At 36.6% G+C, this 27900-nt stretch overlaps 1 protein-coding gene and 1 long non-coding RNA gene across 2 annotated transcripts; both read left to right on the top strand.

The window, feature by feature from the left end:
* The first annotated feature begins 414 nt into the window (after positions 1-414).
* Positions 415-27839, top strand: scrt (scratch). Its single transcript, XM_086912825.1, has 8 exons — positions 415-860; positions 972-1335; positions 1391-1845; positions 12136-12742; positions 12892-26712; positions 26977-27150; positions 27220-27353; positions 27424-27839. Exons 3-5 carry the CDS (start codon positions 1524-1526, stop codon positions 13547-13549), a joined length of 1587 nt encoding a protein of 528 aa, XP_086768951.1. The 5' UTR covers positions 415-860; positions 972-1335; positions 1391-1523; the 3' UTR covers positions 13550-26712; positions 26977-27150; positions 27220-27353; positions 27424-27839.
* LOC147656901 (uncharacterized) lies at positions 9674-10765 on the top strand. The gene is made up of 3 exons (XR_015293492.1): positions 9674-9949; positions 10248-10360; positions 10442-10765. It is a non-coding gene; the product is annotated as an uncharacterized LOC147656901 (long non-coding RNA).
* Positions 27840-27900: the final 61 nt, after the last annotated feature.

The raw sequence follows: 27900 nt of genomic DNA, 5'->3' as shown, positions 1-27900 counted from the left end.
TTCTTCGAAAACAGCGATCCAATCCTCCTCCTCCTCCTCCTCCCCCCTTCTCAAAATAAAAAGAGAATTGGAAAAGATCGCGTGGCCTACGCCAATGTGGGGCGCGCGCACACACAATCAAAAGGCCTGCAGAAATCGAGAACTAGCACCCTCGAGGGGTTGCGCCGCAGCCATCCCTCGGTTCAGCATAAACCGTCAGCAGCGGCGGCGGCGGCGGTGGTGGTGGTGGTGGCGGCGACGGCAGCGCCGCCCCGCGATGCTGACTCGAGGGGAGCCGCAACGGAGGGGCGACGGGGGGTCGCCAGGGAGGAAGGAGAGGTGGAGACCGTTGGCCGTGCGCGACGAGGATGGAAGAGAGCGCGGGGTGGGGGATAAGCGGCAGCGCCACCGACTAAACAGTCGCACCCCGTCGTTGTGATCGTATTCGAGGGCACCCCCTGTCACTGGCGAGAGCCGCGACAGGGAGCGACCGATAGAGTATCGGACGGGCGGACGGACGGACGGACGGACGGATGGTCAGTCAGTCAGTCAGTCAGTCAGTCAGTCGGTCCACTCAGTTTAGCCAGCCGGCTATAAAAAGTAGTCGTCGTGTGAGAAAAAGTGCGCCGCGGAGGAAGGGCTGAACGATATACATATATATATATATACATATACATAATATATACACAAGCAGCAGCAGATATATATATATATATATAGAGCGTACATGTATATATACACGTACGAACGTCGAAGAGAGGCACGTTGGAGGAGGAACGAGGCGAGGCTTGGTGGATAAGGGAAAGGCAGGAAGAAAAGAAGCGCGGAAGAGGAAGTACACGTTTTGGAAGAGGAGAAGAGCAAGAAGCGAGGAATAATCGGTATTGGGCAGTATAGTATAGTTTATCAGTAGTTTGTCTAGCGGTAGTCTAGAGGAGAGTTAGTTAGTCTTTCGGGCCGGAAAAGTGGAGGAGGGTTTCTCGTGCGAGCAGGCTGGCATGGTGGTGGCGGTGCATCCTACGAAGGAGCTGCCCTCGCCGTGCCGATGACGAGGCTGCAGATCACGCCCCAACGTGAGCAAGGAAGGACGAAGAGGAAGCGTGTGGCACCGTCTGCCTCGATCATCCGGGGGGTGGTTAACGGCAGGCCAGAGATACGGAAGGGGCTGAGTGACGGACGGCGGCGACGGAGGCGGCGGCGTCGCAACATCGACCACCGAATCGCCGTGGTCGACGGCTGGTGTAACGGGGAACGCGAGAGCGGTGCCGGTGGCGGGCTAGGCGTCGACGACGTCCACCACGGGATCGTCGATCGTCGTCCTCGGTACGGTGGTGCGTTTTGGTGCGGTTGGTGTTGGTATAATAATAATAATAATAATAATAATAATAATAATAATAATAATAATAACAAGTAAAAAGTGGTGTCAAACAACGTCGGAGGTTTGTCTGGTGGCAGGGATACCACCACCGCGTCATCCCCGCCGGGTGACAGCAGCCACCTGGTGAGCCGCAACGGCTGCAACGGACAACCACCCCCCCGTCAACATGCCGCGCTGCCTCATGGCCAAGAAGTGGAAGGCCTATCCGTGGCCGGACCGCGTGGACGATCCGCAGGAGGAGGAGCGGAACGAGGCCTCGAGCATGGTGCAGGAGAGCCACGGCATGCAGCAGCACACGTCCGCGTCGTTGGAGAAGAGGCAGCACAGGCATGAGCCGGAGGACGAGGAGATCGACGTGGTCGGGGACGCGGATGGCAGGCAGCAGGTCGATCATCAGCAGACTTGTTGGGGCCCCCACAGCCCCACCGCTGGTGCCACCGCGCCTAGCCCACCGCCACTCAACGCCTCCGGTGCTCTCTATTATCACGGTGAGTAGAGTAGTAGTAGCAACAACAACAACAACAACAACAACCCTTCCTAAATATGTCTCGAGATATTCGCCTGAAATTGGTCGCCGATCGAAAATTCCACGTGTTCCTCATCCCTGTGCCACGCCCTACATTTACATTCCATCCGGATTCTAATCTCGTGTCATCGCGACACACACACTCTTTCTCTCTCTCTCTCTCCTCTGCTCCCCGCGAGAGAGATCGTATCGCTTGGAGTCTGGCCATGCGTCGAGGGTGACACACCCGCCGATTGGCCGATCGGTTATGTGCTATAGAGAAATTGCGGCACTTGTACGAACTGCGACGAAAACACGAGGCAGCTCCCCATGGGGGATCCAACTGTCGGAGAAATATCGTTTGGACAACGTCTCCTCCTCTCCCTTCCCCCCCTCCCCGCCCTCCCCCACTCCCTTTAATGATTTTCCTCGTTCAGCGATCCCACACGATGGATTCTGGCCATGCGTCGCACGCACACGTGTGCACATGTGTGTATATATATATATTATGTACATCTGCGTATATATGTATGTATACACAGCAGACAAATACACGCGTTTCAGCGACACACCCGCCACAGGCCGATCGTTGATTCTACTGCGGATCTTTGGGTGGATCGAAGCAAAAGGGGAGGAAATGATTCCTCTTTCTCCCTCTCGTCCCCATTTGGGTCACGCTCCTTTTTACGAACAAAGCGTCTGGCGGGGTTTTCTTTTTTTTTTTTCTTTTTCTCTTTTTTGGAACCGCTTTCTCTCTCTCCCTTCCCTCCGCCCGATCTCGCGTTATAACAAACGAGGACACGAGGATTTCGGGGTGCTGCGTTCCGATTTCCCTCGGATGAGAAGAGCCTCTTTGCGTAATTCAGGGACGAGGCTGTTGCACAATGTTATTTATTTTTGTATTTCACCTTTTTGAGTGGTGTTCTGGGAAAAAAATGTTGCTTGCTCTCGAACACCGATTATTCGAGAAAAATGTTTTTGAAAATTGCAATCTCATGGTGTTTGGAAAATTATCGTCCACTTATTTATTTTATCGAAATATGTTTTTATCTTTTACATCGCCACCTGTTTTCGATACGACAGTTTCGAGGAAAGGAAAAAGTTAAAACTTTTCTGAACGAAGGAGGAAACGAACGGAGGTACATGTTGAATGCATTCCACAAGTTGACTCGCGTCGAGTATGTGTAAAAATCATGTGTCCATCCAAGGTCTTGAACATATCTCGCTCCCTCGTTTATTTATTTATAGCAATGCAACGAAAGTTGTTCGATGTCCGTTTATATATATTTTTTTCCCCTTACATTTATCGTTTACGTAACCACGTCTTTTGTTTTCAACGACCGCTTACGTTGATCACCGCTCGTCGCGAAAAAATTCACACAGCTGTTAATTGAATTCCGTTATCGATTCTAACGGCCGGGTCTTTAACATGGCGCGAACTGTTATGTAACACGTGTGCCCACCACCACCGCCACGCCGCCGTGTTTCAACCGTGTGGGATTTATGAGAAGCAAAGCGACCATCGTTCTTATCGTTGAAATTTGCATAATGTTACGTTTAAATCTATATTTTTGTGGACACGATGTATCGTACGCGAGAGAATATTTGTTGTTTCGAATTAAAGAGAGAGAGAGAGAGAGAGATCTAATGTTTTCGAACATTTGTCGAGTTTGTGCACAGATAGTTTCTGACTTGAATAAATATATATATATGTTATTTTCGTCTTTATACAATTTCTTCGGAAGATTCGATCGGTTTAATTCATTCGTAACCTTTCTCGTTCGATTTTATACAAAGTGGAAATTATACGCGACCTTGGAAGATCAGAATTCAGGTCGAAAATATGTAAGAACGACGTGGCATCGATTAAACGGCTTCCTTTTGCTATGACTTCATAACACACGAATAAACGAGCTACATTTTCTTCGCGGTCACGTAATGCCTGATTGTAAGGGCTCCTTTTCACGCCTCCACTCAGGCGTTTCCAGTTTTCCACCTATTTACGTCTACTTAATTAACAACGTCATCGAAAATCTATCTCAATCCTGAATAAAGCAGAAGCGTGTAACATCCTAATTGGCTTATTTATTAAATGCCCAGATGGATTATTTCGCGAAATAACCTTGAGAGAAATCCTTTTAGAAATTACTTCCTTTATTTTTATTTAAAACCGATTCGTTGTAATTTTATTGATTGAACTCAACTTTTTCGCCGGAAATGAAAAGTTTATATGTTTCAAGATCGGTTTAAATAAAATCTTATCAATAGAAATTTTCACTCGTTCTCGAATAAAATAAAAGTTCGCATTATAAATGGATTTTAATTGGCAAAAGTTCAGTAGGTCGTTAACTAAAATTTCGTTCCAGAATGAATAGAGGTCGAGTTAAGTTTCTCCAGTGTTTCCCCAACCCCCCCCCCCCCTTTTTTGAATTGCCCTTTGTAATATTCGAATAACTTTTCCTCTTTTCTCTCTCTCTTCTCTCTCTCTCTCTCTCTCTCTCTCTCTCTCTCTCTCTCTCTCTCTCTCTCTCTCTCTCCATCCATCCTTTTTCCATGCATGATAAGGAAAGTTGAAAAACGAATCAGCACAAATTTATAGTCGCGCAAAACACGATTGGCAAAACAAGTTCTTCTCCATGGCTTTTTTTTCGTTATAAACATTGTACACAAATAGTGCGAGAGTGAAAGTTATTAGTAGAAAGGAGACGAGAGTTTTCTTTAAATTAAGCAGCGATCACACTGATATTCTTGTAAAACTTGATTTAAAGAAAGAACGTAAACGTTTTAGAATGTATGAGATTTTTGAAAACGAAAATTTCTTGCAGCTGTATTCGTAACGTTCATAAATCCGTGTTCATAAACCGTGGAATTTGCTAACAATCAATGAATACGAATTGTCCATTAACGAAGGATAAATTGCCAATATAATCCGATTTTTCGTTCGTTTTTAATTCTTCAACGAGAGAAACGATAATTCCAAGCGAGGTAAAAAAAAAAAAAAAAAAGGATATCATTCTTCGAAGAAATTTTTCATAGACATAACTCATTCGCAATATTGGACAATAGACGAAATTAGATCCTGCACAGGTTACATAAGACACGAATTGCGATTCGACAAACGATCAAATACAAATTTATTATTAAATTTTTACACGATGGTTTATAAGAAATATTGGAAGGATTTTCAGGAAAGAATTATATATAAAAAAAAAAAAAGGAAGAAAGCGGCCATCTTCCAAAATTTTCCAAAAAACGTAGCGCGGCCAGATTTTCCAGAGTCATCGAGCGAGTCCGAAATCCGGATACGCTAATTGCCAGCTTCATTATCACAGTCGCACTCGCTCGACACCCCACTGCGGGTTCTCGTGTTGCGCAAACGCATCGCGAGATTTTTCGTTGCAGATGCTCGAATCGAGTCTTCCTTCTGGATTCTCGAATAATCGGCCAAGCATTGTCCGATTCTCGAAAGAGAAGATCGACAATAATTTCGATAAAATTTTCTATTTTTACTTTATAATATAACGCGGATAAATTTAATAAATTTGAATCGTTCCCAAGAATTGAATCACGATGCAAGGAACGACGACAACCTCGTGCGAATCCGAACTTGTGTCTCCCCTCTCCGGCTAAGAGATCAATATAAATTTTCGATCAATAATAAACAACAACAAATCGATCAGCCACTTCATTCTTCATTCAATTATTCCAAAACTTGATCTCTGAAATCTTTAATAAAAATTAAAACAAATCAATCCAAAGGATCGAATGAAAAAAAAAAAGAAAAAAGAAAAAAGAAAGATAAATAAAATATAAAGTCAAAGTCACATCTTAACCTATCCCCCTCCACTCTCCAAGATTCTCTCGAGTCCAACCCGTGCATCTACCCGTGAACTATTTAACATCAACCCCACAGAGACTTGCCTCCCCCCTCCCTCTCCCTGTAAGACTGTTATCGACGGTATATAACGCGTTTGCCTCGAAACGATCGGATAGGAGGCGAATAACAATAGGAGAAAGGACCTTACGTCGCCCTTTGAAAGGCTAGAGAATCAACAGACGCTCGTGAGAGCGTGCAGAGCGTTCATTCGACATTATTGATTCTCACCCTCCCCTCTGTCTCCACTTCACCCCTTCTTCCACCTCCTCCCCCTCTCCGCCCCCTCTCATCCACTTACGCTCTCTGTCTCTCCCTAGGCCGTTGATGAAATGCACTTCCAGACACGGCTCTCTCTCTCTCTCTCTCTCTCTCATCCCCTTCTTTGTATGTACGTGTATATACATATATGTGTGTTTGTGTGTGTGTACGTGTGTACGTTGACTTCCTTTTATTTCAGCCAATAATAGATGCGCGCCGGTTGATCGATCGTTGGCAACGGTTTTCTGATTTATTGCTGTCACGTCCACCCCCCTCCCCCTCCCTCTAATGTCGACTCCACCAAGGAATTAGACAACCGGCTCCTCCTTTACCTTCTCCGTTCTCTTCTCCGTTGTTCCGCAGAATCCGAGGGTTATCGTAATCGAATTTCCATATTTTCGGATGTTTTGGACGGGTGGTGATTGTTTTGGAAATTGTCTTTTCGTTTCGTTCTATCAATCCCTTCTAATCGAGATTGTTTTTTCGAGGTGTAATCTCGGTAGGAAGCTGGTTCAGTTGGATTTGAAAAATTGGAAAAATTTCAAATTTTTTTGTAAATATATATTCGACGATTTAAATTGTTTATTTCTGCTCGATTCGAAATCGATCGATTTGGATGAAGTGTATACGAAGGATTATTTTTGATGGATTGTTGAACGGTGATAATTAGGGTAAGGGTAAGGAAAGAAAGGAAGAAAGAGAAGTAGGAAAAGAGAAGCGGAGAACATTGAATTAAGTTACGTAGGTTGCGATATCTTAAAAATTGTATTCAAAATTTTCGAACGTTTCATTCTTATTAGCCACGCTTGCATTCGAGCGCTGCAAATCGCCATGAATATTTTATCAAGGTATAACACGTGCATATCAGAAAGTCCGAATTTAAAAATATCGCGCAACGTGTTCACACGTTGATAGAGTTTTTAAACTTTCATGATTAATTTAAATGGATGATTTCATTAATCAATGAATTATTTCACGTACAACACAATTTTGGATCGATTCAAATTTTCTTAATTATATATATTCTTCCAATTATTTTGACTATCGCCACGTTGTTTCTCGAATAATAAATAATAAATGAATAATAAATTTCTTTTTATTATTATTTCTTTTTTATAAAAATAAAATCATCATTTTCACATTGGTAAGAAAAATCGACAAAAATTGATTTCTCTACGTAATTCTAATAGTGACAACGTTGATTAATTAAGATTCTAGCACGAGATTTGGAGAAACGGAGAAGTTTATCTGTTTCACTTCGAGATTTCGAGGAGGTTAGGAATCGATTTTGAAAATCCGCTGAGTACGCGCGCGCCATCCGGATTATCGGTTTAAAGATTGCCGCTCGACTTTAGACATTGGAACGGGGTCAACACTTTCCGCGATTTGTTGAATTTGCGGAATAAACTAATCCCTGTTTATCGAAGATCTTTCTCGAATCCAGCCAAAATTTTCCATTGCCATTTGAATCGATATCGATTCAACTTGATTTAAAGCTCGATCAATCATGGTTGATTCAGAACAATTTAGATAATTTTGATTTTCTCCATAGAATTTTGATCAAAACAAATGTTATCGACCGATTCTGAATTTTGGTTTCATATTTACGAACGATATACGTGAGATCATCGAATTGAAACGAAAATTAACAAAATTGCAAATACTTGCGAATGTATGGATTGTTTATTCGTTTATAGAAAATTTGAATGTATAAAAATGTACGAGATGTAATTTTCGTCTCACGAACGAGTAGGAAAAAAGAAAAGAGAATTAACCTTATTTCCAACAATGTAATGTTAACGAAACTACTCCGAAACACAAATCACCGGAAACATTTCCAATCCAATTGTACACGGCTAGTGTACAACTAGAAACGAATTTACATTGAACAATCAACGAACATCGATTGGAATCGAGTGGGTGGAATCGAGTCGATAGACGTATTTACCGGAAAAGTAACAAGAATTTTATGTATCTTTTTCACGACGACGTGAAAGAGAAAGATATAACAGGAAAGAAAAATAAATAAACTAAAATAACGTTGACAAGTTTTTTTTTTTAAGATTTCGAAATATTTTCAATCAAATTTATAATGTAACATCTTTTGTGAAACACGTTGTTAAGCATGAAAATACTTAATAAGATTATTCTCCTCTTTTAATATGTCTGATGTATCTAAATTCAATGAAAAATCTTTCAAGAAAAGAGAATCTTGTGAAAAAATTATGCAAATGTTGTGCAAAACTTAAAATTGTTTGGTATAAGATGCATATATTATGCAGTATTAGTAGTTTTTCTATAGTTTTTCTATAGCATGCAGAAGTCATGTGAAAGTCAACTTTAATTTCTTAAATGGAATCATATAATTTTTATTGAATTAATATTGTATACCAAATTAAACATCTCTTTGTACCAAATAATTTTTATAAAAACATTTCTCCCATAAAATTCTTTCCCTAACATTGTCAATTACTCGTAAAAATAACTCAAACGCTACAATATATACTTAATTTCAATTATCTATTGTTAATTATAGAAAAAATAAATTCTAATTTAGACAATAATAGTCTAGACGCTTCATCAAAACGAAGCTCGAGCTAAACAGTTATTTCTGATTCATATTATATCTATCTGATATTGAATTATCATAACGAGAAACGATATATATATATATATATATATATAGCTTTTATATTTTTTTTCATTAGAGATTATCTTTGTTAAATTATCGAGATTCATATAAAGTGACTGTCTAACACGACTATATTCGTGTTAAATTTTATATTACTTCAATTACTGAAAACTAACATTGTTGCGGGCTCGTATTACGCTTTATGTATTCTCACGAGCCAAGATCTGATAACATCGGTCGATACTTGGAAATCCAACGATCAAGAAACGTGTATTGTAAATAGCAACAACGTCTAAAATTGTACCAACTTGCAACAACTGTACGAATCCTGAAAAGTTATTTCTTTTTATTTATCTATTCTTCTACACGATTGATTAATCGACGAATATAATACAAACTCATATCACACGAATAAAAATAACAATAACGTTATTTAAACGTTAGAATTATTGAATTACGAAATAAACGTTTATCCCTATTTGTTAATAATTATTATTTATCATTCGAATAACCTCACTCACGATATTCACACACGATCCTGAACTAATCTAGTCATCGATTCATAATTGCCAATATAACCAACGGTTATGTTGCTCAGTGTTGCCAATCTTCCCTCTACGTAGCGTGGAGTGGTAACGATAATTTCTCCGCTCGAATGTTCGGGGGTCTCGTTCGCAACAATGCGAATGTCGCGTTACATTGTCGCAGCAGGCGTATCGATCCATGTCCAATGGAAGGTCCAACGAGGCATCGAAGGCTAACTGTCGCGTGTCCTGTCGCGTGGACATCGGCAATAAAAAGGAAGGGACGAACGTTTAACCGTTTTTGCTTGCATGAAACTTTTTTTGAAAAGCATCTTTAAAAAGGGAACTAGAGTCGAGCTAAACAATGAGCTTTACGCGATAGGCTCGAAGTGGTTAGGCTGTTAATTGACGGTTTATAGAGGGAAGAGTTGTGTTTTAAAACTTTTTTTTCTTTCTCTCCTAAATCCCTCTTGTACGTTGTAATTTATTGGTTCTTTTCTTTCTTTCTTTCTTTTTTTTTTTTTGTTAACTAATCGGAAGAGTGATAGAGTGTAAACATATGCAGATATATATATATATATGTATGTACAATGATAATAATAAAGATGTAAATATAGCAATTAGGTTATAAATTATACATTGATAAATTTTGGAAGCTCGAAAATTTGTTTTAAACTTTTATTATTTTGTTGGATCGCGATTTGACCAGTTGTTTTACTAAGTAATAATATTGGAAAAGTGACAAATGATAAATTGTGGGATTATTGATTTTTGTTGGAGAAATAGTTTTAAGCCGGTATGTAATTTTGTGAAATAACCTAGATTACTTTATTAGCAAATTTTTCGTCATGTATATATCAGAGAATTTATATAATAACAATTGGAAATAACTTTTGTAATTTGTAACACGCGAAATTTTGCTAATAACAAGTTTGACTGTTGAAAGGATTATTCGTGATCGTTTACACGTGGCTCGATACACGAAATTTTGTTTGTTGATCGAATATAAATTAAGTTATTCGATTAACAATTGTTCGTTGTCCCTCGATCGACGTAAGAAAATAATATATTTAATAGAAATTACGTTATCCTAGATCCTTTTATTCCCGGAATAATTTTCAATACGAAGATTCTCATCGAGGCTCGGGGGGAGATAATTGTTGGAAGTAATATTTACACAAAATATCGAGTTGACAGCATGGTCTAGGTAAATCGTTTACCATTAATTCTTATCCAACTTGTCACAACTTTTTCGGTAACGAAACAACATTTTTCCTCTTCTTTATAGCCGTTATAGATCGTCATTAAGAAACTCGTCACACGGGAAGAAAAATTTGACAAAGGTTAGAAATTTGTTGTGTGATCAAAAATATCTACGAAAATCAACGCATTAAGATATCGAAAAGAGCACCAAAACCGTGGCACAAACCAAACGAAAAGTGACGAAAGAAGGAAAAATTATGAACAAATAATACAGAAATGCTCGAAAATTTTAATCAGCGTGAAAGATAAATCCACGTGTTGCGAAGGGAGGCGTGCCTCGTACGCACCCCCCCCCCGTATGCAACAGATATCCCATGCCGTACAATAGAACCTCACCCCTCCTCCTTCATTTTCGTCGTTTTCTCGTTAACAATCGCACACGCTAGGACCAGCTGACGCGTGCCAGCAACAGGAAATGAAACGGACCGGGCGCACCGGTCTTCCGTGTGATTCACGAATTCAAATGAATTCATGGCGGGGGTTGCGGAGCCGGCTGGCACCGATGGGAGGGAAAAAAGGAACGGGGGAAGGAGCGGTTGCGCCATCGGTGCCCTTTAATTTTTCCACCCTCGTTCCACCCGAGGAAATCCTTATCCCGGGGGATGATTAAAGGCTGTCATTTCGGGGGCGCTCGTTGTTTTATATATCGAGGCGCGAAAAAAAAAAAAAACCGCGTGGAAAACCTCGTGGCGTTTAATTTTCGAGACCGATGATCCAATAATCGTTCGAAAACTCGTGAGTGAGATAAATTTTTGTCAAATTTTCACGATTCACGTTTTCTTAAAATTGATGATTATTCACGTACCGTTTCATGCGATTATTATTTATATATCTTTGTATTTTTTCTTTGGAACGTTTTAGAACGTTTTGCGACTCGATACAATTTGACTAGAAAGGGTGAAAGGAGTTCATCGAACTCACCCTCCTCCCGGCAGCGAATACGAGTTTCGATCGCACGAATTTCGAGACGCGAAACCTTCAATTTGCATTATTCATTAGCGGAGAGCCTAATCAGCTCCGAATCCCCCATTAAGTTTGATCGAGCGTGTATCCCTCATTACTTAATATTCCGTGTTAATTCTAGCCCGGACAGTGACTGAGCCAATTCGTTAATTGTACCAACACGGCGAAATTGATAATTTTCGATCGATAATCCGCCAATAGATAATTACGATAAGTCCTCTTTGATCCATGGAAAACAAATTCCACCTTCTCCGAAAAAAAAACCTATCGTAATTTCGAATACGAAATTGGAATATATTCAACAGGAAAGTTTGACAGAAGAATAGAACTCTCAAGTCTGAAGATAAGAATAACTAGTTGTACATTTTATTCCTACGATTTACACAAACTGCAAACTTAATATCGAACTACTGAATTCTATTTAACCGACCGAATAGAATTATATGTATATGTATAAACTCGATATATAACAAAGTAAAACGATACAGGATAGATATACGTTCGTCGAAGAAATAACATTTGCTGTTTCAATATTAGCAAAAATTTTAACTCGGATAAAATCAACATTGCGAGCGATATCCGTTCGATATTAACGAAATTTCGCAACGAAAAAAGATGACGCGAGAGTTAAAATTTCGATTTCGAACAACAGCACATTTCTTCGATTACAAACGACGTAAGATTCGTAAGAGCACGAAGAAACAATTCAATCCATCCCCCTTCATTCCCCAAACATAAAAGACGATTGGTGCGCAGGTTACACGCACGAGTCGTGGATCAACCACGAGGAGCCGCCGAAGTACGCGACGCTGCGCTCGGCCGCGGAGCTGGCCCGACCCGTGGCACCGTCCCCTCCGCCTCCGGCCGCCCCCCAGGAGCTGGCTGCAGTGGTGACCGGGTCCAGCCTGCACCAACAACAACAACCACACCCAACGACGACCCCCACGTCGTTGAGCCTGCCCCCTCGAAAAAGCCTCTCGATGTGCTTCACCAGCACAGGCACGGCCCTCTCGTTGCCCCCGAAGAAGAAGGACATCTACCGGCCCTACAGCCTCCAGCCGACGTCCGAGATCCGCACGTCGGCCGAGGAGGACCTGTCCGCCGCGCAGGCGATCCTCGACCTGAGCGCGTCACCGGCTGCGCCCACGCACTCTGTCTTCATCCACACTTTGTCGCCGCCGCCGCCGCCGCAACCTGCACAGTTGCAGCCGCCCCCAACGGCTCAGCCCATCCCCGTGTCCGTGCTCGTGCCGGTCCCCAGCTCGCAGACCAACCAGCTGCGCCAACAAGAGCAAACGCCTCAGCCCCAATCGCCGGCCACCGCCGAGACCAACGCCAACAACTGCACCGGCGGAAGAGATGGGTGAGTAGAATTTCGTCTCTTGCTCGAGTCGTACAAGCGTCAACCCCTTCCATTTAGCTCGACGAAATTCGGCACTTTCGTGGAATCTTCCCGAAATCTTCATCAGAAGGGGTTAATATTGGGAGGATAAAGAAAAGGGCACGTTTCAGCGCGAGCAGCGGGAGCAAGACGGTGGCGTACACGTACGAGGCGTTCTTCGTGTCGGACGGGCGGTCGAAGCGTCGAAGCGCGAACACGAACGGCGCCGCGGTGCCCGACAAGGAGGCCGCCCAGCCCGACAGGCCCAAGTTCACGTGCACCGAGTGCGGCAAGCAATACGCGACCTCGTCGAACCTGTCGCGGCACAAGCAGACCCACCGCAGCCTCGACTCCCAGTCGGCGAAGAAGTGCATCCACTGCGGCAAGGCGTACGTCAGTATGCCGGCCCTGGCGATGCACGTGCTCACCCACAAGCTGGCCCACAGCTGCGGCGTGTGCGGCAAGATGTTCTCCAGGCCTTGGCTGCTCCAAGGCCACCTGAGAAGTCACACGGGGGAGAAGCCTTACGGGTGCGCGCACTGCGGCAAAGCGTTCGCCGATCGGTCCAATCTCCGCGCCCACATGCAGACCCATTCCGCGGACAAGAACTACGAGTGCTCGAGATGCCACAAGACGTTCGCCCTCAAGTCTTATCTGAACAAGCACCTCGAGTCGGCCTGTCTGCGCGACGACGAGATACCGCAGCAACAGGCGGGACCGGTTCCTACGAACGGTAATAACAATAACACGACGGCGCAACACCAGCAGAGCAGCAATCGTAGTTTGTAGCAGCGCTTCGAAGGCGACAGGAAGGCGACCGGGCAAGGTCTCGAGTCTACGGCGAGGGAGAGCTAGCGGTCGTTCCCGGCGACACCTGGTTAACCGGGGGCGATGAAGGGAAACGAAGAGGAAGGGAACGGGAGGAAAAAGAAAAGAGAGAATAAAAAGGTTTGCCGTAGGTTTTAAGTAGAAAAGTGCCAGTAGAGAAAATGGAGGATGATAGAGAGAAGTAACCGAATGGTAGTGTTGTAGAAGAGGTTGTAAGTGAGAGAGAGAGAGAGAGAGAGAGAGAGAGAGAGAGAGAGAGTGTGGAAGACGTCGGTTTCTTAAATAATGTCTAACATTGATAAAAACGTCCAATAATGTTAAGTCTTAAAAAAAAAAAAAAGAGAAAAAAAAACGAGCAGAAAGAGAGAGAGAGAGAAAGAGAGAGAACAAAAAGAGAAGAAACGAAACGACGAAGGAAAATAAGATGGGAACGATAAACGAGAAAAGAAAAGAGAATAAGAGAGAGAGAGAGAGAGAGAGAGAAAAGGAAAAAACGAGAACAAAGAACACGTCGAACGGTGACGTCCACACTGCAGTCTAGTCACTCTAGTCGATTATACCTAATACATTATGATATTATATTATTATATATTATATATTATATTATATTATATTATTATATATATATAGTATATATATATTTACTAGCGCGTACGGTTCTAGTCGCGAGCTCGTTACGGAGACACACTATTTATTGATACTTAGCTGCCTAAATGAGATAAAGAAAAATGAAATTCTTCGAGGATTAAAAAATACAATAATACACATTGTATATATATATACAAATTTAATATATATATATATATACAACAAATCACGGGGGATATACCTCCACACACATACACACACACACACACACACACACATTGATTGATAGTTTTCGACATGATTTCCGGCCGGTTTTCGATTCTTCTTCTATCTTCACCCCCCGCGAAATCATGTAATCGGCGTGCTGACGTCGATCGAGGAAGAGATCGAATGATCCAAAGGATCAAAAGACTCGTCGAAACGCACAGCCGTGGCCGGACGATCGATTCTTCGATCGATCCTCCCCCATGTTCCTTTTTCGATGGCTCCTTCGACTCGGTTGGACCATCATTACAATTGTTCGATCGTGTCGATCCACGGACAGGTCTGTACGTTTCGTTCCACGACGAGGAAGATCGTTCGTGTAACGTATTTCGACTAATCGAATTCTTGGCGATCGTTCGATGGCCATTCTTTAATGATGGTGGTGGGCGAGGAAATATTACGTTTCATTGATTTATCGGGATAGTTTTATATATCGTTAAGATTATTGTTGGATATTCTGGTTTAGTACGGTTTAACCATTAAGAAAAGCGAATAAACAAGGATGGATACCGTTCATTTGAGAAAAAATAAAGCAATAAAAGAGATATATCTCGCGAGGAAATAAATTTTACAAATTCGTTTCGTAAAAAAAGTTCGTATCCACGGGAGAAAGAAGTTTGAGTAAATAATTAATAATCCGATAGATCCTTGGCTTGTCCGCCATCATTATCGACACTTTTTATGTCGTGTAAAATTTTTTCACCCTCGTGAACGATAATACTCACACCTTTTCAAATGTTTAATCCCACCGATTGCCTCGTTATTTTTACCTCGCACGAGAGAGCGCAAACGTAAATGATAAAGAAGGGAGGGAAAGAAAAAAAGAAGAAAAAAAAGTCATCGACAGTCGTGCGTGGCATAGAACGTGTTAACGACACGTGGACATCGATCGAATCGCCTCGAGGCCGTCGCAAAATATTTTCTCAGCGTCGTTACACGATCGGTTAAATACATATGTATGCAAGCTTTCGAACATCGAAACAAGGTAAAAAAAAAAACGTATACACCCTCGATCGAAAGTTTCGAAATTGGAAAAATTACTTTTGAAAAATTTACGAAGAGATATCGCGTTCAATTCGACGTATACTAAAAAATTTTACTAAAAAAAAAAAAAAAAAGAAATTTAAAATTATACACGAATGGAAGAACATCGCGTGTTTTTATTAAAAAAGAAACTGTTTCAAGACTTTTGAACGAGAGCTACACACATACACCCGCGCGCACACACGAGTATACATAAGAATACGTAGGAGAGACAAATACAACACGAACACGACAAGAAACGCGTTACACGTAATATTTAGAGCAGATTCGAATAATAGATGCGTAACATTGTTATACACATATTTTATAGAAGCAATATAACGAGTAAGAAAAAAAAAAAAAAAAGTAATAATGACGACGCGTACGGTCAAAAGCAATGTTTCGACACAACGAATTATATAATTATACATATAGAGGCGAACATCGAAGTTTAACGTGATGGAATAACGATGATTTGCTTCGGCATAAAACTTTTTCGATCGTCTCACCACGCTCTTCCACGCGTCTTTCGCGATATTCGTTCGAAATATTGGCGGCAAAATTTCTGGCCGGATTTCGCGATTCGAGAAAAAAATTCATTGTTCCTCCCTTATTTAAATAGAAGCAATATTTCCTACCAAAATACAACATTTAACGCGAGAAAGGTTATTAAGTTTCTCTGAATATTAGCAAAAATTTGTCGATCTCTTGAAACAAATGATGGCTATAAAATTTTTAATTTTACAATAAAATAAATTTGCATATATGGCAAAATGATACTAGAATAATAAATATCAAAATTAATATTTATGTAATATAAAATTAGAAAAATTGCAAATTATTTGCATGATATGTATTGCACGATAAACAGTAATAATGTTAAAATTTTTCATAAATGAGTTCTTTAATCAACTAAAAAAAAAAAAAAAAAAAAAAAATCGACGCAAATTTTTTAGACAAATCGAATATTTATCGATTCGATCGTGAGAGCAATTAATAGTGGCTTCGTGGTTTGCCTTTATTAGCTTCTAATATTTTTCAAACGAATACGCCGTGTAATTTAAGCTTCGTACAACGAGTCAAAACACCAATTCTAATATATTTTATATAACGAACAACGATCCGAAAGATAAGATATATAGAAATATAGTATTATAAATCGTATAAAATTTTCATTCTATAAGCAATGCAACGACGCGGTTATACATCGAAATTCGTAAATATTTTATCGTAAATTCTTTCGAAAAAAAAAAAGAAAGAGATATTTCGAGACAACGAAAAGGGAGTAACAACGAAATCCGGCTGAAAAAAAAAAAATTCTCTGCCTCATTCGACCAACTTTTCTTTCGAAAGCAACGATTACAGCGCGCCGAATTATTCCAGAGAGAATAACGAGACAGAGAGAGAGAGAGAAACACGAGGAAGAAAGAAGGAAGAAATAGAAAAGCACAGTTTGGAAGAAAAAGGAATGGAAATACACGCGAAACAGGATCGCGAGAGAACAAAAAAAAAAAATGAAGAGCGTGGATCATTGCCAGCTCGGGAAGAGTTGGCGCGACGATCCAACGAGTCCTTTTATAATAATTATTGCCGACAAATAATTACCGCGTTGCATGTACAGAGTAGCCGACCTCACCGCCAAAACAGTTTAAAGAAGAAAAAAAAAAAGAAGCAAAAATGGTAAAAAAAAAAAAAAGTAATAATAATCGCGAGAAAAAAAAAACGGGAGAAACGAAGCACCGGAGACACAGAGAAACGTATACACACGCATACACACACATACACGTACTACACACACATACACACACGTACATTCATGTCTTGTACTATACTCATTTTTCATTTTGCATAGCAGCTTGAAAGGTCGACGTTGAACTCATTCTCGGAGAGATTTTTCCTTTTCGGGAAATGAATGATCCAACGATCGAGCCTCACGCGAGAAATCGATCGATCCCAAAGGCTTTTCGGGTGACCCTGGCCCTGCCCCTCCCCCTCCCCCATTATCACAAATGGCGACGGTTTATTTCGCGAATATTTCCATAAAAATTCTGTGTACCGCGTGCGTACGAACGTAGAGCAATAAAACCCTAAGCAATACTAATGAATTAACGAATTAACGAGTTAATTAATTAACGAGAAACGAGAATAAAAATGAAATTAGTAAGTCGGTTTCGGGTAGAGAGCGGAAACATTTTTAAAGAGGAGAATAAGATAAATAAGAAAACAAAAAGAACAAAAAAAAAAAAAAGAAATTACGAATTAACAAAGTGCACCGTTTGACGCGTGTTTGTTGATTTGATCGATCGAAAAAAAAAAAAAGAAAAAAAAGGAAAACGAAAGAAAGAAAGGAAGAAAAAGATGGTATGCGTGAGAATAAACGTAAACGAAAAAAAAAAAATATATATATATATATATATACATATAAAATGTAAAGAAATTAGAAGAAAAAAAAAAAGGGGGAGGGAAAAGAGCGCGATTCGAACAAATTAGGTCGATCCGCTTCTTTTTTCCCATTCCTCCACTTTGCTTTCGATCAGATAATCTTTGACCACCGGCACTAATCGTCTCTCGGTTTTTAGCCACTGATTTTCATTGTTCTTTCTTGATTACATATTATAGTATATTTATTTTTTGCGAATTGTTATCAGTATTATTATTATTATTATTATTATTAACGTTTGCAGCATTATCGTATTTATTATTGTCATCGGTATTTATTATATTTATTATTATTATTATTATTATTATTATTATTATTATTATTACCATTATTATTATTATTATTATTAACATCGTGTACTTTATTTATCCTTGTATTAATTCTTATTGCGTTCCTCTTGTTATTGTTGTGCATGATCGATACGATAACAGTCATTATCACTGGTGATAATACTGTTACTATAGTAATATTCGTCATAATTTTTCTATTATGATTATCGTTTTTTTCTTTTTCATATATATATATATATATAACACATATATAGGGTGAGTCTCTCGTATCGAGAAACGGCTTCGACTAGATGACTTTAAACACGGAAACAATAAAAAAAGAATTCTATAAACACAGATGACTTATTTGACCTTGTTCTCTTGAGTTACAGTGAAATAATTCTATCGAAAGATTCCATTTCGCGAAAAAATTGAAAGATTTCGAAAATTACAAATAACAATTGGGAAGGAAAATTGGACAATCGATGATGAAACGTTTTCAAATTTATGTTCGGATGCGTCATTTTCGAAACATCTTTTATGAAGATAAGATAAACTGTATTAAAAAAGAAATTCGTCAAATTCAAAAAAAAAAAAAAAAGAAAAATATTGACACGTATGTTGGACACGAACTTTTTTTTATTTTAAATTCATCCATCGAAGCGACACCCTGTATATATATATATATATATATATACACACACATATATTGCTGCTGATTGCTGATTGACAACGACTCGATACAACGATCAGTATCGTTAAATAGCGTCGCGCAACGAAAAGAAACTTATTCCAAAGAAGGGAAAACGAGGTACATGCTATTTCCATTTCTTTTTTTTCTCCTTAAATATTTTCTCGCGTCCATTAGTAACAATAAAATGCAATATGGCGCATATTGTTCGCCTTTTTTGTTCACGAGCCAGACGTAATATGTTTACAGTCATTGATCGGTACAATTGAATTTCTGGTGATCATATAGAACGCATAGGTCACGAATTTTCGGTTTGATCGAGGCGAAAACTATACACGACATGTTTAAAGGCTGATAATAGTTTCGTTTTGCGGCCATATTTTAAAATTTCAAGTATTTCGAAAAATATGTATTTTTATATTCGGTTTGTAGAAAGGAATATTTTCCTACAAGAAAAAAAGACACGAAATTATATGTTTTTAGTGATAAGCTTCAATTATTTTCTATGTAATATCGGTAGAAGCGGTGATGGTGTTTTTGTTTCGAATCGAAAGAAAATATTCAGATTGAAAAATTTGAAAATTTTTAAGAGTTCAGAAAATTAAAAAAGATTTGATATCGATATTATGTTATATCTAATGTGCATAGAAATTAAATAACTTAAGGACCAACATTTCTTTTTCGATTTTAGCATTATTAGCAATTGGCAAATATTTCTTTGAATATATTATATAAATTCGAAATAAATAATTTAATCAAATCTATAAAATAAGTATCACGATATATCGATGAAAATGTTAAAAAGTATTACAAAATTCCCGAACAATCGACATTTCTACGATTTATAATAAAGCAGATCTGTTCAAGAAATGAAAAATCGAAAATTGTAGATAAATAAATCTTTTTTTTTTTTCTTTTAGATATTTAAAGCAAAATGGAATGATCTCCAATTAAATTGGCCGATGATAATAAAAAATAATATCGGGCGAATTGGATGCAAATATTCGACTGGACTCCCGAGTTCGTTACTGGAAATTGCACCGGTTCGTTACGGAAGTCTCACGGACAATTAAACTATTTTAATTGACCAACCAGCGAGACCATTTCACGTTTGTCGTAACTTCACGGTGTTATTAACAGCCGAAAGCGATTCTCGAACTAATTAAGAGTTCTTTCCACTGTGCCGTGGAAAATTCAGCCTCTGTTTTCCCTCGGTCTTATTGCTACTGTCGAGAAAAATAATCGTTAATCTGTCTCTTTTCCTAAAAAGAACCATTTGTTTTCGACGGAAACAGTTAATTACTAAAATGCCAGAAGCAATAAACGTATTTTTTTCCCACTTTGTAAAACGATTAAAGGTCTTTCTGATCAGTGAGCCTTTTTTCGATGAAATATTTTTTTAATTAATCATTATATATACCTAACATACAGACATTTCTGTATAACAATTATTTTAAAATAAAAAATCTACTTCTTTTAAATATATTTAAAAAATACGAATCGAGATTTCAAATCGAGATGCAATTTTGTTTTATTTATATTCGTTATAAGCTCGGAATAGACTGTTGGTACAGCTTGATAGACTACGAAATTTTAATCTCATTCGATTTTTATCAATAATTACAATTGAATAATTGCAAATGAAGAAAAATCCTGTTCACACAACATTTATATTGTGTGATTCAAGATGAATATCTTTCCCCTTCCCTAGTAATGAAAATAATTCTGGATATATGGTCACTTTGTTCGAATATATATGACTATCTATTTTTAAAATTGTTGACATTTATAGGATATTATCCATATTTAATTTTTTGTCATATTCTTAGAAAATAATCGTAGACTGAGATTAAAATGACAAACGTGATAATATTTGTATTAATTTTTATTAATTCCAATCATTTTATATTATTTATTTTATTTTTATTTTAAAAATAAAAATGCATAATTATATTTTCTTTTAATTTTAAATGCTTAATATTTTATTTCAACAGTATTTAATTGAATTTTTTAAAAATCATATTCTTTAAAAGAACTTTAGTTTTAGTAGAAATTAAATTCCGTGTATTATTATTTTTGTAGCATTATTTTGTAGCTGTCCTGTCTTATTCGCATTATTTACTTTTCACTTTCACCTTGATGCACGCACGGCAGAGTGAGTCAGATAATGTTGGCCAATTCTCAGAAATTCACGGATCATATATCTTCGAATATATGACCAGACACAGGTCTCAAGCTACGTTATAATATATAACTTGCTGTTTGCAAGGACAATTCGGGCTTATAACGAATAAACATGGATTTAGAAATTGCTTTTAATTATATTAAAATATTTCATTTTTAAAAATTAAATTACTTTTTTTTTTAAAATATTCTCTAAATTATTATAACAAAATTTATAAAGAGAAAATTAACTAATTTTAAATTATTGATCGAAAATCTTACAATTCTTGAAAAAGCTTCGATGCAGAACCTCGAGTTCCTCACATTCTTATCACGGTGTACATCACGAAATCAAAAATAGCGCCTAATGATCGAACAACACGTTTCAGTAATAGTTTTAAAGATCAATCATCATAGCTTGCAACAGTATTTTTCATATCGATTAATTTAAAAAACAAATAAATTTAAACACCTTTATCACACATCTGTGTCGCGCATCGATATTCAATTATTTTCGAAAGGAAATACGAATTAACAATAAAAATGTAAAAAATAGATTTTACGAGTTTAGATTTAAAATAGAAGTTCTTAGAAATGAAAATACTGTTCTGGCCAAAGTAATAGTTTTCCTCGTGAGTCAATAACTTCGTTTTGTTTCGTTTCAAGAAGACTACTCGTCTTGCCCAAAGTGAAACAAAAAAGAAAAAGTGCGCGTAACTCATAAATAATATATTCTGTACATAAATACGTACGTATATATTTATACATTGCGTAAATATTTAATGCATATATAAAAAATTTCCTAAACTACGTTTAAAAAAATAACATTTACGCAAGAACACACAACTATATAACTTAATTAGATAATTCTATCATATAACTCTGTAATTCGTAATTAGTCTAATCTTCCTCTAATTAAAGCGAAATATTCTTCACTTATCTCTACTACTCGCTTTTGATACTTGCTCGATTGAACAGCATCATGTTTGTTCGCTGGAACAGCAATAGTTCATTTGGAAAATTTGAAAATACAATATTTATTTTTGTCGATCATACAATATTTTAATTATTAAAAAATATTCTATTAGTAATATATAGGAAAAGATAATAATAATAATAATAATAATATGATCATAATATTATTATGAATTTTGAATCTTTATAAACAAATATGTATAATAAGATAATGGGAATATAAATTTTTCTATTTTTTTTATCGTATATTTAATTAATTTTATCACTCGCATCATTTTTTTATTGAAATGTTAAAATGTTATAATTCTATTAATATAATATTTTCCACGAATAGAATTTATCATCTCTCAAAATTGACGGATTGATGATAAATTCGTCAACAACTATTGCTGCTTCCAGCTTTCTTCTGTCCGTGTCTCCTCGACTGGCCGTGTTATTTCTTCTGCTCCTATCTCAAATGCCTGTGCATTTTTGCGAATTTCTATCTAAGGCTGAAATCTTTGCCGTGTCTATTTCCTGTCTCCCTCGAATGACGATTTTCTCGATTAATAACCAATGAGAATTTCAATTACATTCTGACTTTCTAGTTGAATTAGAAAACTTCTAATGGACTATTCAGATAATCAATATATATTGTTAACATTTCAAGATTTTCAATATCCTAAAATTATAGTACATAAAAATAATCAGTATATATTGTTAATATAATATTATTGAACTTTTACAAGAACATTGTACGTTAAATTGATCAATATACATATTATTCGATATATGTATATTGTTAATATAATATTGATAATATTTACAAGAATATTGAGAATTTTGAAATATTGAAATATAATTAATCGTCTGAATGCTCTTTAACTATAAGCACGTCGTATCGTTCATAATTTCTTGTCTCGACTATTATTGTTTATATCATTTTAATAGCCAACAAAAATTTTTACGAAAGATAATTCGACGTGAATAAATATTACAGGTAGTTTCGGTAATTAGTTTCGAAAGTTCACGTGCACTAACGGATTAAATAACGATAAATAACTTCCTTACGATTACATGATCATACAACAAGCTCGGTAATTAAATTAAATTCGTTCATCTAACGATTCTCCATAACTGCAAACGACCTATATTGTTAATTCTAATCGATCTCGATTTTCTCATTTCCTCTATTATACATATTTTATTTACGATTCTGATTTCTAGAGGAAAATTATAGAAAAAAAAAATGTCAACAACAATATTATAACAATTAAATTTAATTGGAAATACTATTATGCGTTTGAAACGATTTCGACGAGCTTCCTCGTTTTCTACGTCGTAATTTATTCTGATTTTCCTTCGAGTTTCCAAAATACAATCAAGAACCAATCAAGAACTTCTTCAAGTTATCTATCGAACGAATATCTCGAATATATTCAATCAAAGACTAGGAGAATACTTTGCATGGTTATTACCAATTCTTAAAAACTTTGAACTTCAAAAGCTTTCACGCAATCTCTCCTCTGACTCATGGCTACGAAACTATATCTCGATCTTTGTTGTATAGTAATAGTAACGGTCGAACGAACAGTGTCGATGAAAGCAGGTGGAACACAAGTTAACATTAAGTGAATCTTGTCTTGTTAGACTGACGCGAAATAAGCAACGCGAACACATTTGTGGGAACACATTTCGTCGCTCGTTTTACTCGTATAGTTTACGGTATCGTACCAAGAGAGAACGAGGGAGGAGGATCGAATGAGAGCAAGAAATTGCGATTGCAATGCTAGTGAACACCATTTCTGCTACGTTTCAAGGACGAGACCCTCGTATCCGAGATAGTGTCGTTCGTATTATATAGAGTGACGCGTTACAGTTGTCAATAAAATTTTATTTATTAATAATATATCAGAGAATAACATGAACGACAACATGAACGCGTCGCGTTTTGTAATCCTTCCAATAAGAGCCTTGACAATTTTTTAACTATTCGTTAGTTGCCTTAGTATAAGCAAAGAAAAATGAAAAAAAAAAATGAGGGAGAAAAGGAAATTAGATGAAGAGGGAAACGGAGAAGAAAGGTGAACGAATGCTCCCCCGGCCCAATTTCATGTGATCCCCGCACACGATTATATTGTAGTTGGTGCCGGTGTTTCTCTAACTGCAATACGTGATAATTTCAGTTGAACGAATATTTATTTCCCATTTGGAGAAGTAATGTAGATAGTTCAAAATATATAAAGTTGAGAGGGAGAAATATGTATTATTACGATATATGACCATCTGGCAGACCATTTTTATTGCAATACCAATACGTTCCAAAACGAATCGGATATTCATATACACACGCGACCCTATCGGTTGCAGTACGAGTGAGCCAATGATGTTCCTGGTTCGAACCGCGCCCATGGCTCGTTCAGTGAACGTAACTTTGTATGTATATTTGTAGAACAGAGAATACGAATCGAACGCCTGAATCTTCAAATGAACATTAAACGCGCGTCCTTTATCTAATATAATATAATATACATGCAATATAGGGATAGCTAATAACATAGTGTACACAGTTATGATATATATATAATATATTATTATACATAATATATTTTATATATTCCGATAAACGGTAAATTTATGTAAGGGAATTGTAGCTTTCGCCAACGTGACTTTCGTGTAAGACATGGACTTACTACCTTAAACCACGCATAAGAAACACCAATCCCTTCCATACATCTTGACAGATATATTCGTATTATATGTGAGAATCGAGAATGCAACCTCGTTTTACAGCATATTCGAGGAGGCCGAGTACCTTAGACTCCGTCGATGATAATAAAATGCGCTTAATAGCACGATGTCACTTAGAGAACGATGTGTTCAGGATCTAGTTCTAGCATTAAGTACGCATGTACACAACAAAGTAGCCACAATAAGCGTGTTTCTTACAATCAATTCATACGTTCTCAACAGATTTTATTTTTGCCGGATCGTTCGCGCTTGCGTTTTCGATTTGTTTTTCACTTTTCACTTTATTCTATCGAATTATTCTATCGAAGATGTACGCAAGAAAGAAACATTTGAAAATATATTATCGTTGAAGACGATAATGAATTATTAAATTGAATATATTTTTCAAACTTACCAATCTTGATATATGAACGTAGTGGTGACATGAAGATCCTGTTACAAAATGGCCGATAATTTTTCTGCAATTAGAAATTTAATCGACATATTAATGATATTATAAATATAAAAAATATGTTTTAAAAAGTAAAATTATATGATTATAAATGAAGTAATGTATTTGTTATATGATGATTATGTAAGATTTATTTTCTATCATGAATAATATTTCACAAAGTAAATTAAAGAATATATATATCGAAGTAGACAATATACATATATATGATAGAATGTATTAGAAAATATGTTTAAAAAAAAATAAATATATTTATTTCTTATTCAGATCGTGATTATTTTAATGATATTTGAATATACTTCACGTGAACAATCGATTAACAAATTCGCTAATAAAAAGAATAGTTTCTTTCCCGCCATTATTAATAATAGAAGTACAATGCAACCAGTACTTGTTCAACAAACATCAATCATTCTAATAAATTATTATAAACTTACATAAAAGAACAATGTGCGTGCATTTTCGATGATATTGTAGATATTGATAACACAAAATTTAACACCACTGTTACAAAACAAGAAAGATCAATCTTGTTACAACAAACCGCCAAAGATTATTCAGCTTAGTTCCTTAGTCATCGCGCCACCTGCAAACTGTCGAGAACTATAAAGTTATATAGATTACGTACGTGTGTATAGATTTGAATATCGAAGCGCGATCGTGCAACGGCATCTTTTTTTCTTTTTTGAAAAGTCGAAGAAATAGAAAAATACGAAAAGCCCGGAACACGAAAAACGAAGTAAAAAATAAAGATAAAGAAAGAAAGAAACAATTCTATTTTATATTTAAAAAAATGAAATATGAAAAATAATTTCATTAAATTTTTTAAAAATACGACGAATGAGAACAGTTGCGTAATAAATCCGATCGCTCACGCACATTTTTGATGCATAAAAATAATATATTATATACACTGTATATATTCATAGTATATGCACATATGCATTAGCGAATTAACGAAACTCGCCTAATTATTGTCTATTGTGGATTAATTATATTATTGTCATTTATTTTTTTGTTAGTGATTTTTTCATTCGATTGCATATGTTTTTCTTTGGTTTCTCTTTCTCCGCGTTCTATAGTGTAAATAAGAACCGTATAGGGACGATGTAACGATGTAAAAGAATTAGTAAAGTAAAATAGTAGCGGTATCAAAAAGGTGAAACTTTAAAGCATATAGTATATATAAGAGTCTCATGAGACGAGATACACTATAAAATAAGTAATGTTATACTGGCGAGAACTGGGTTCCCAGTTGGGCCAATATTCGATAAATATCGGCGTGAAGGATCTAGTTATTTTTTCTTTATCTTTTTAGTTCGTTCGTGATCGCGTGATGATCGTTGCTTTTCTCAGGAGATGAAAGCCTGTCTCGACGTGACATTGCTCGGATTCGTTGGTTATAAAAACCAAGTAATTAATTTAATTTTCTTCGTATAAACGTGTGTAATAAAACCATTTGTACATATGTACTTACTTTCATATGTTTTCCCAGTTTCTTGGAATATTTTTAATAAAATTTTAAAAGTTGTAAGTCATTTAAATCCTATAATATTTTAAACAGAAAATTGTTATACATGTAAAAGTTCAATTCAAAGTAATAATTATGAACATGATTAATGATGTACGCATATACATATATAAAAATATATACATAAATGTCAAATATGACTGTTTAATGTGTAATGTACATCAATAATAATTTCAATCGTAGTATCGTTAATACAAAATACAACATGTTTTTTATTAATTGATTAATCTGGTAAAGATTATTAGTTAATACATTATTTTTAGAAAAATTTAAAAATAATTCAACAAGTATTAGAAGAATATTTCTTTTTATTTGGCTGAAACTGGGATAACAACATATGAATTTCATGCATAATCCTTAAATACTGATTGCATCCAGTGACCTACATTCCAGTAGATTCCTAACCTAATATTGCAAATAAATAACATAATGCAAAGGTAACGTATATAAAATCGATATATTCTTGCATTTTCACACAAATATTGAGAATAAATTTCAAATTGTAGGTTTGAATGTTATACTTGATCATAAGCTTAAATTTGAAATTGGCGATCGCTTTAATGTCGAGATCAAAGGATCGTAGATAGTTGGATGCAACGAAATATTGGGTTGGAAAATCTTAATGAAGGGAACCTGATGGGTAATCAAATTTATTGAAAACTTCACAAGGAACACCTAAAATATTTTTGTTATAATTTTATAAATTTCAGTTAAAAAAAAATTTTTGTTCTGTTTAAAAAGGATATATAATTGGAAAAGATGATTAAGAATATTGGAAGAGAAAAAAATTTAATTGAATTTATATCTAAAAATGATGATTCAGCTGCTCGTAAAAACTGCATGGTGGACATCAATTTCGTGAATTATCGCGTGCAAATCTTTCATTTTACATGAACGTGTTGAGAAAATAAGAAAGGTTGCACGCAACTTTACAGCAATAACGCTCAAGCACGAGATTAAATGGCTACTTGTGTAACCACATTTATGTCGTCGATGTTTAATGTTTGTGGAACAAGAAAATTAGTAAAAAAAAAAAATTATGTATTAAATGTTCAATTATACTTGGTGTAATATTCAATAAGAAAATAAGAAAACATGTCAATAATATTATTATATGGAACGTAAACGCTATGTTTTTTAAATTAAAACGACTGGACCACTCGGACGATCGTCGAAGCGATAGTAAA

This window comes from Apis florea, unplaced genomic scaffold (genome assembly GCF_048593485.1).
Source record: "Apis florea isolate Af1SG1 unplaced genomic scaffold, ASM4859348v1 contig_3493_pilon, whole genome shotgun sequence".
Taxonomy (NCBI): domain Eukaryota; kingdom Metazoa; phylum Arthropoda; class Insecta; order Hymenoptera; family Apidae; genus Apis; species Apis florea.
This window is presented reverse-complemented; position numbering and strand designations above follow the sequence as displayed.

Excerpts from the sequence above, each read along its gene's own strand:
- scrt (XM_086912825.1), top strand. The coding sequence starts at position 1,524 with ATGCCGCGCTGCCTCATGGCCAAGAAGTGGAAGGCCTATCCGTGGCCG. Across the intron at positions 1,846-12,135 it reads CGGTGCTCTCTATTATCACG|GTTACACGCACGAGTCGTGG; the intron begins GTGAGTAGAGTA and ends ATTGGTGCGCAG. Across the intron at positions 12,743-12,891 it reads TGCACCGGCGGAAGAGATGG|CGCGAGCAGCGGGAGCAAGA; the intron begins GTGAGTAGAATT and ends GGCACGTTTCAG.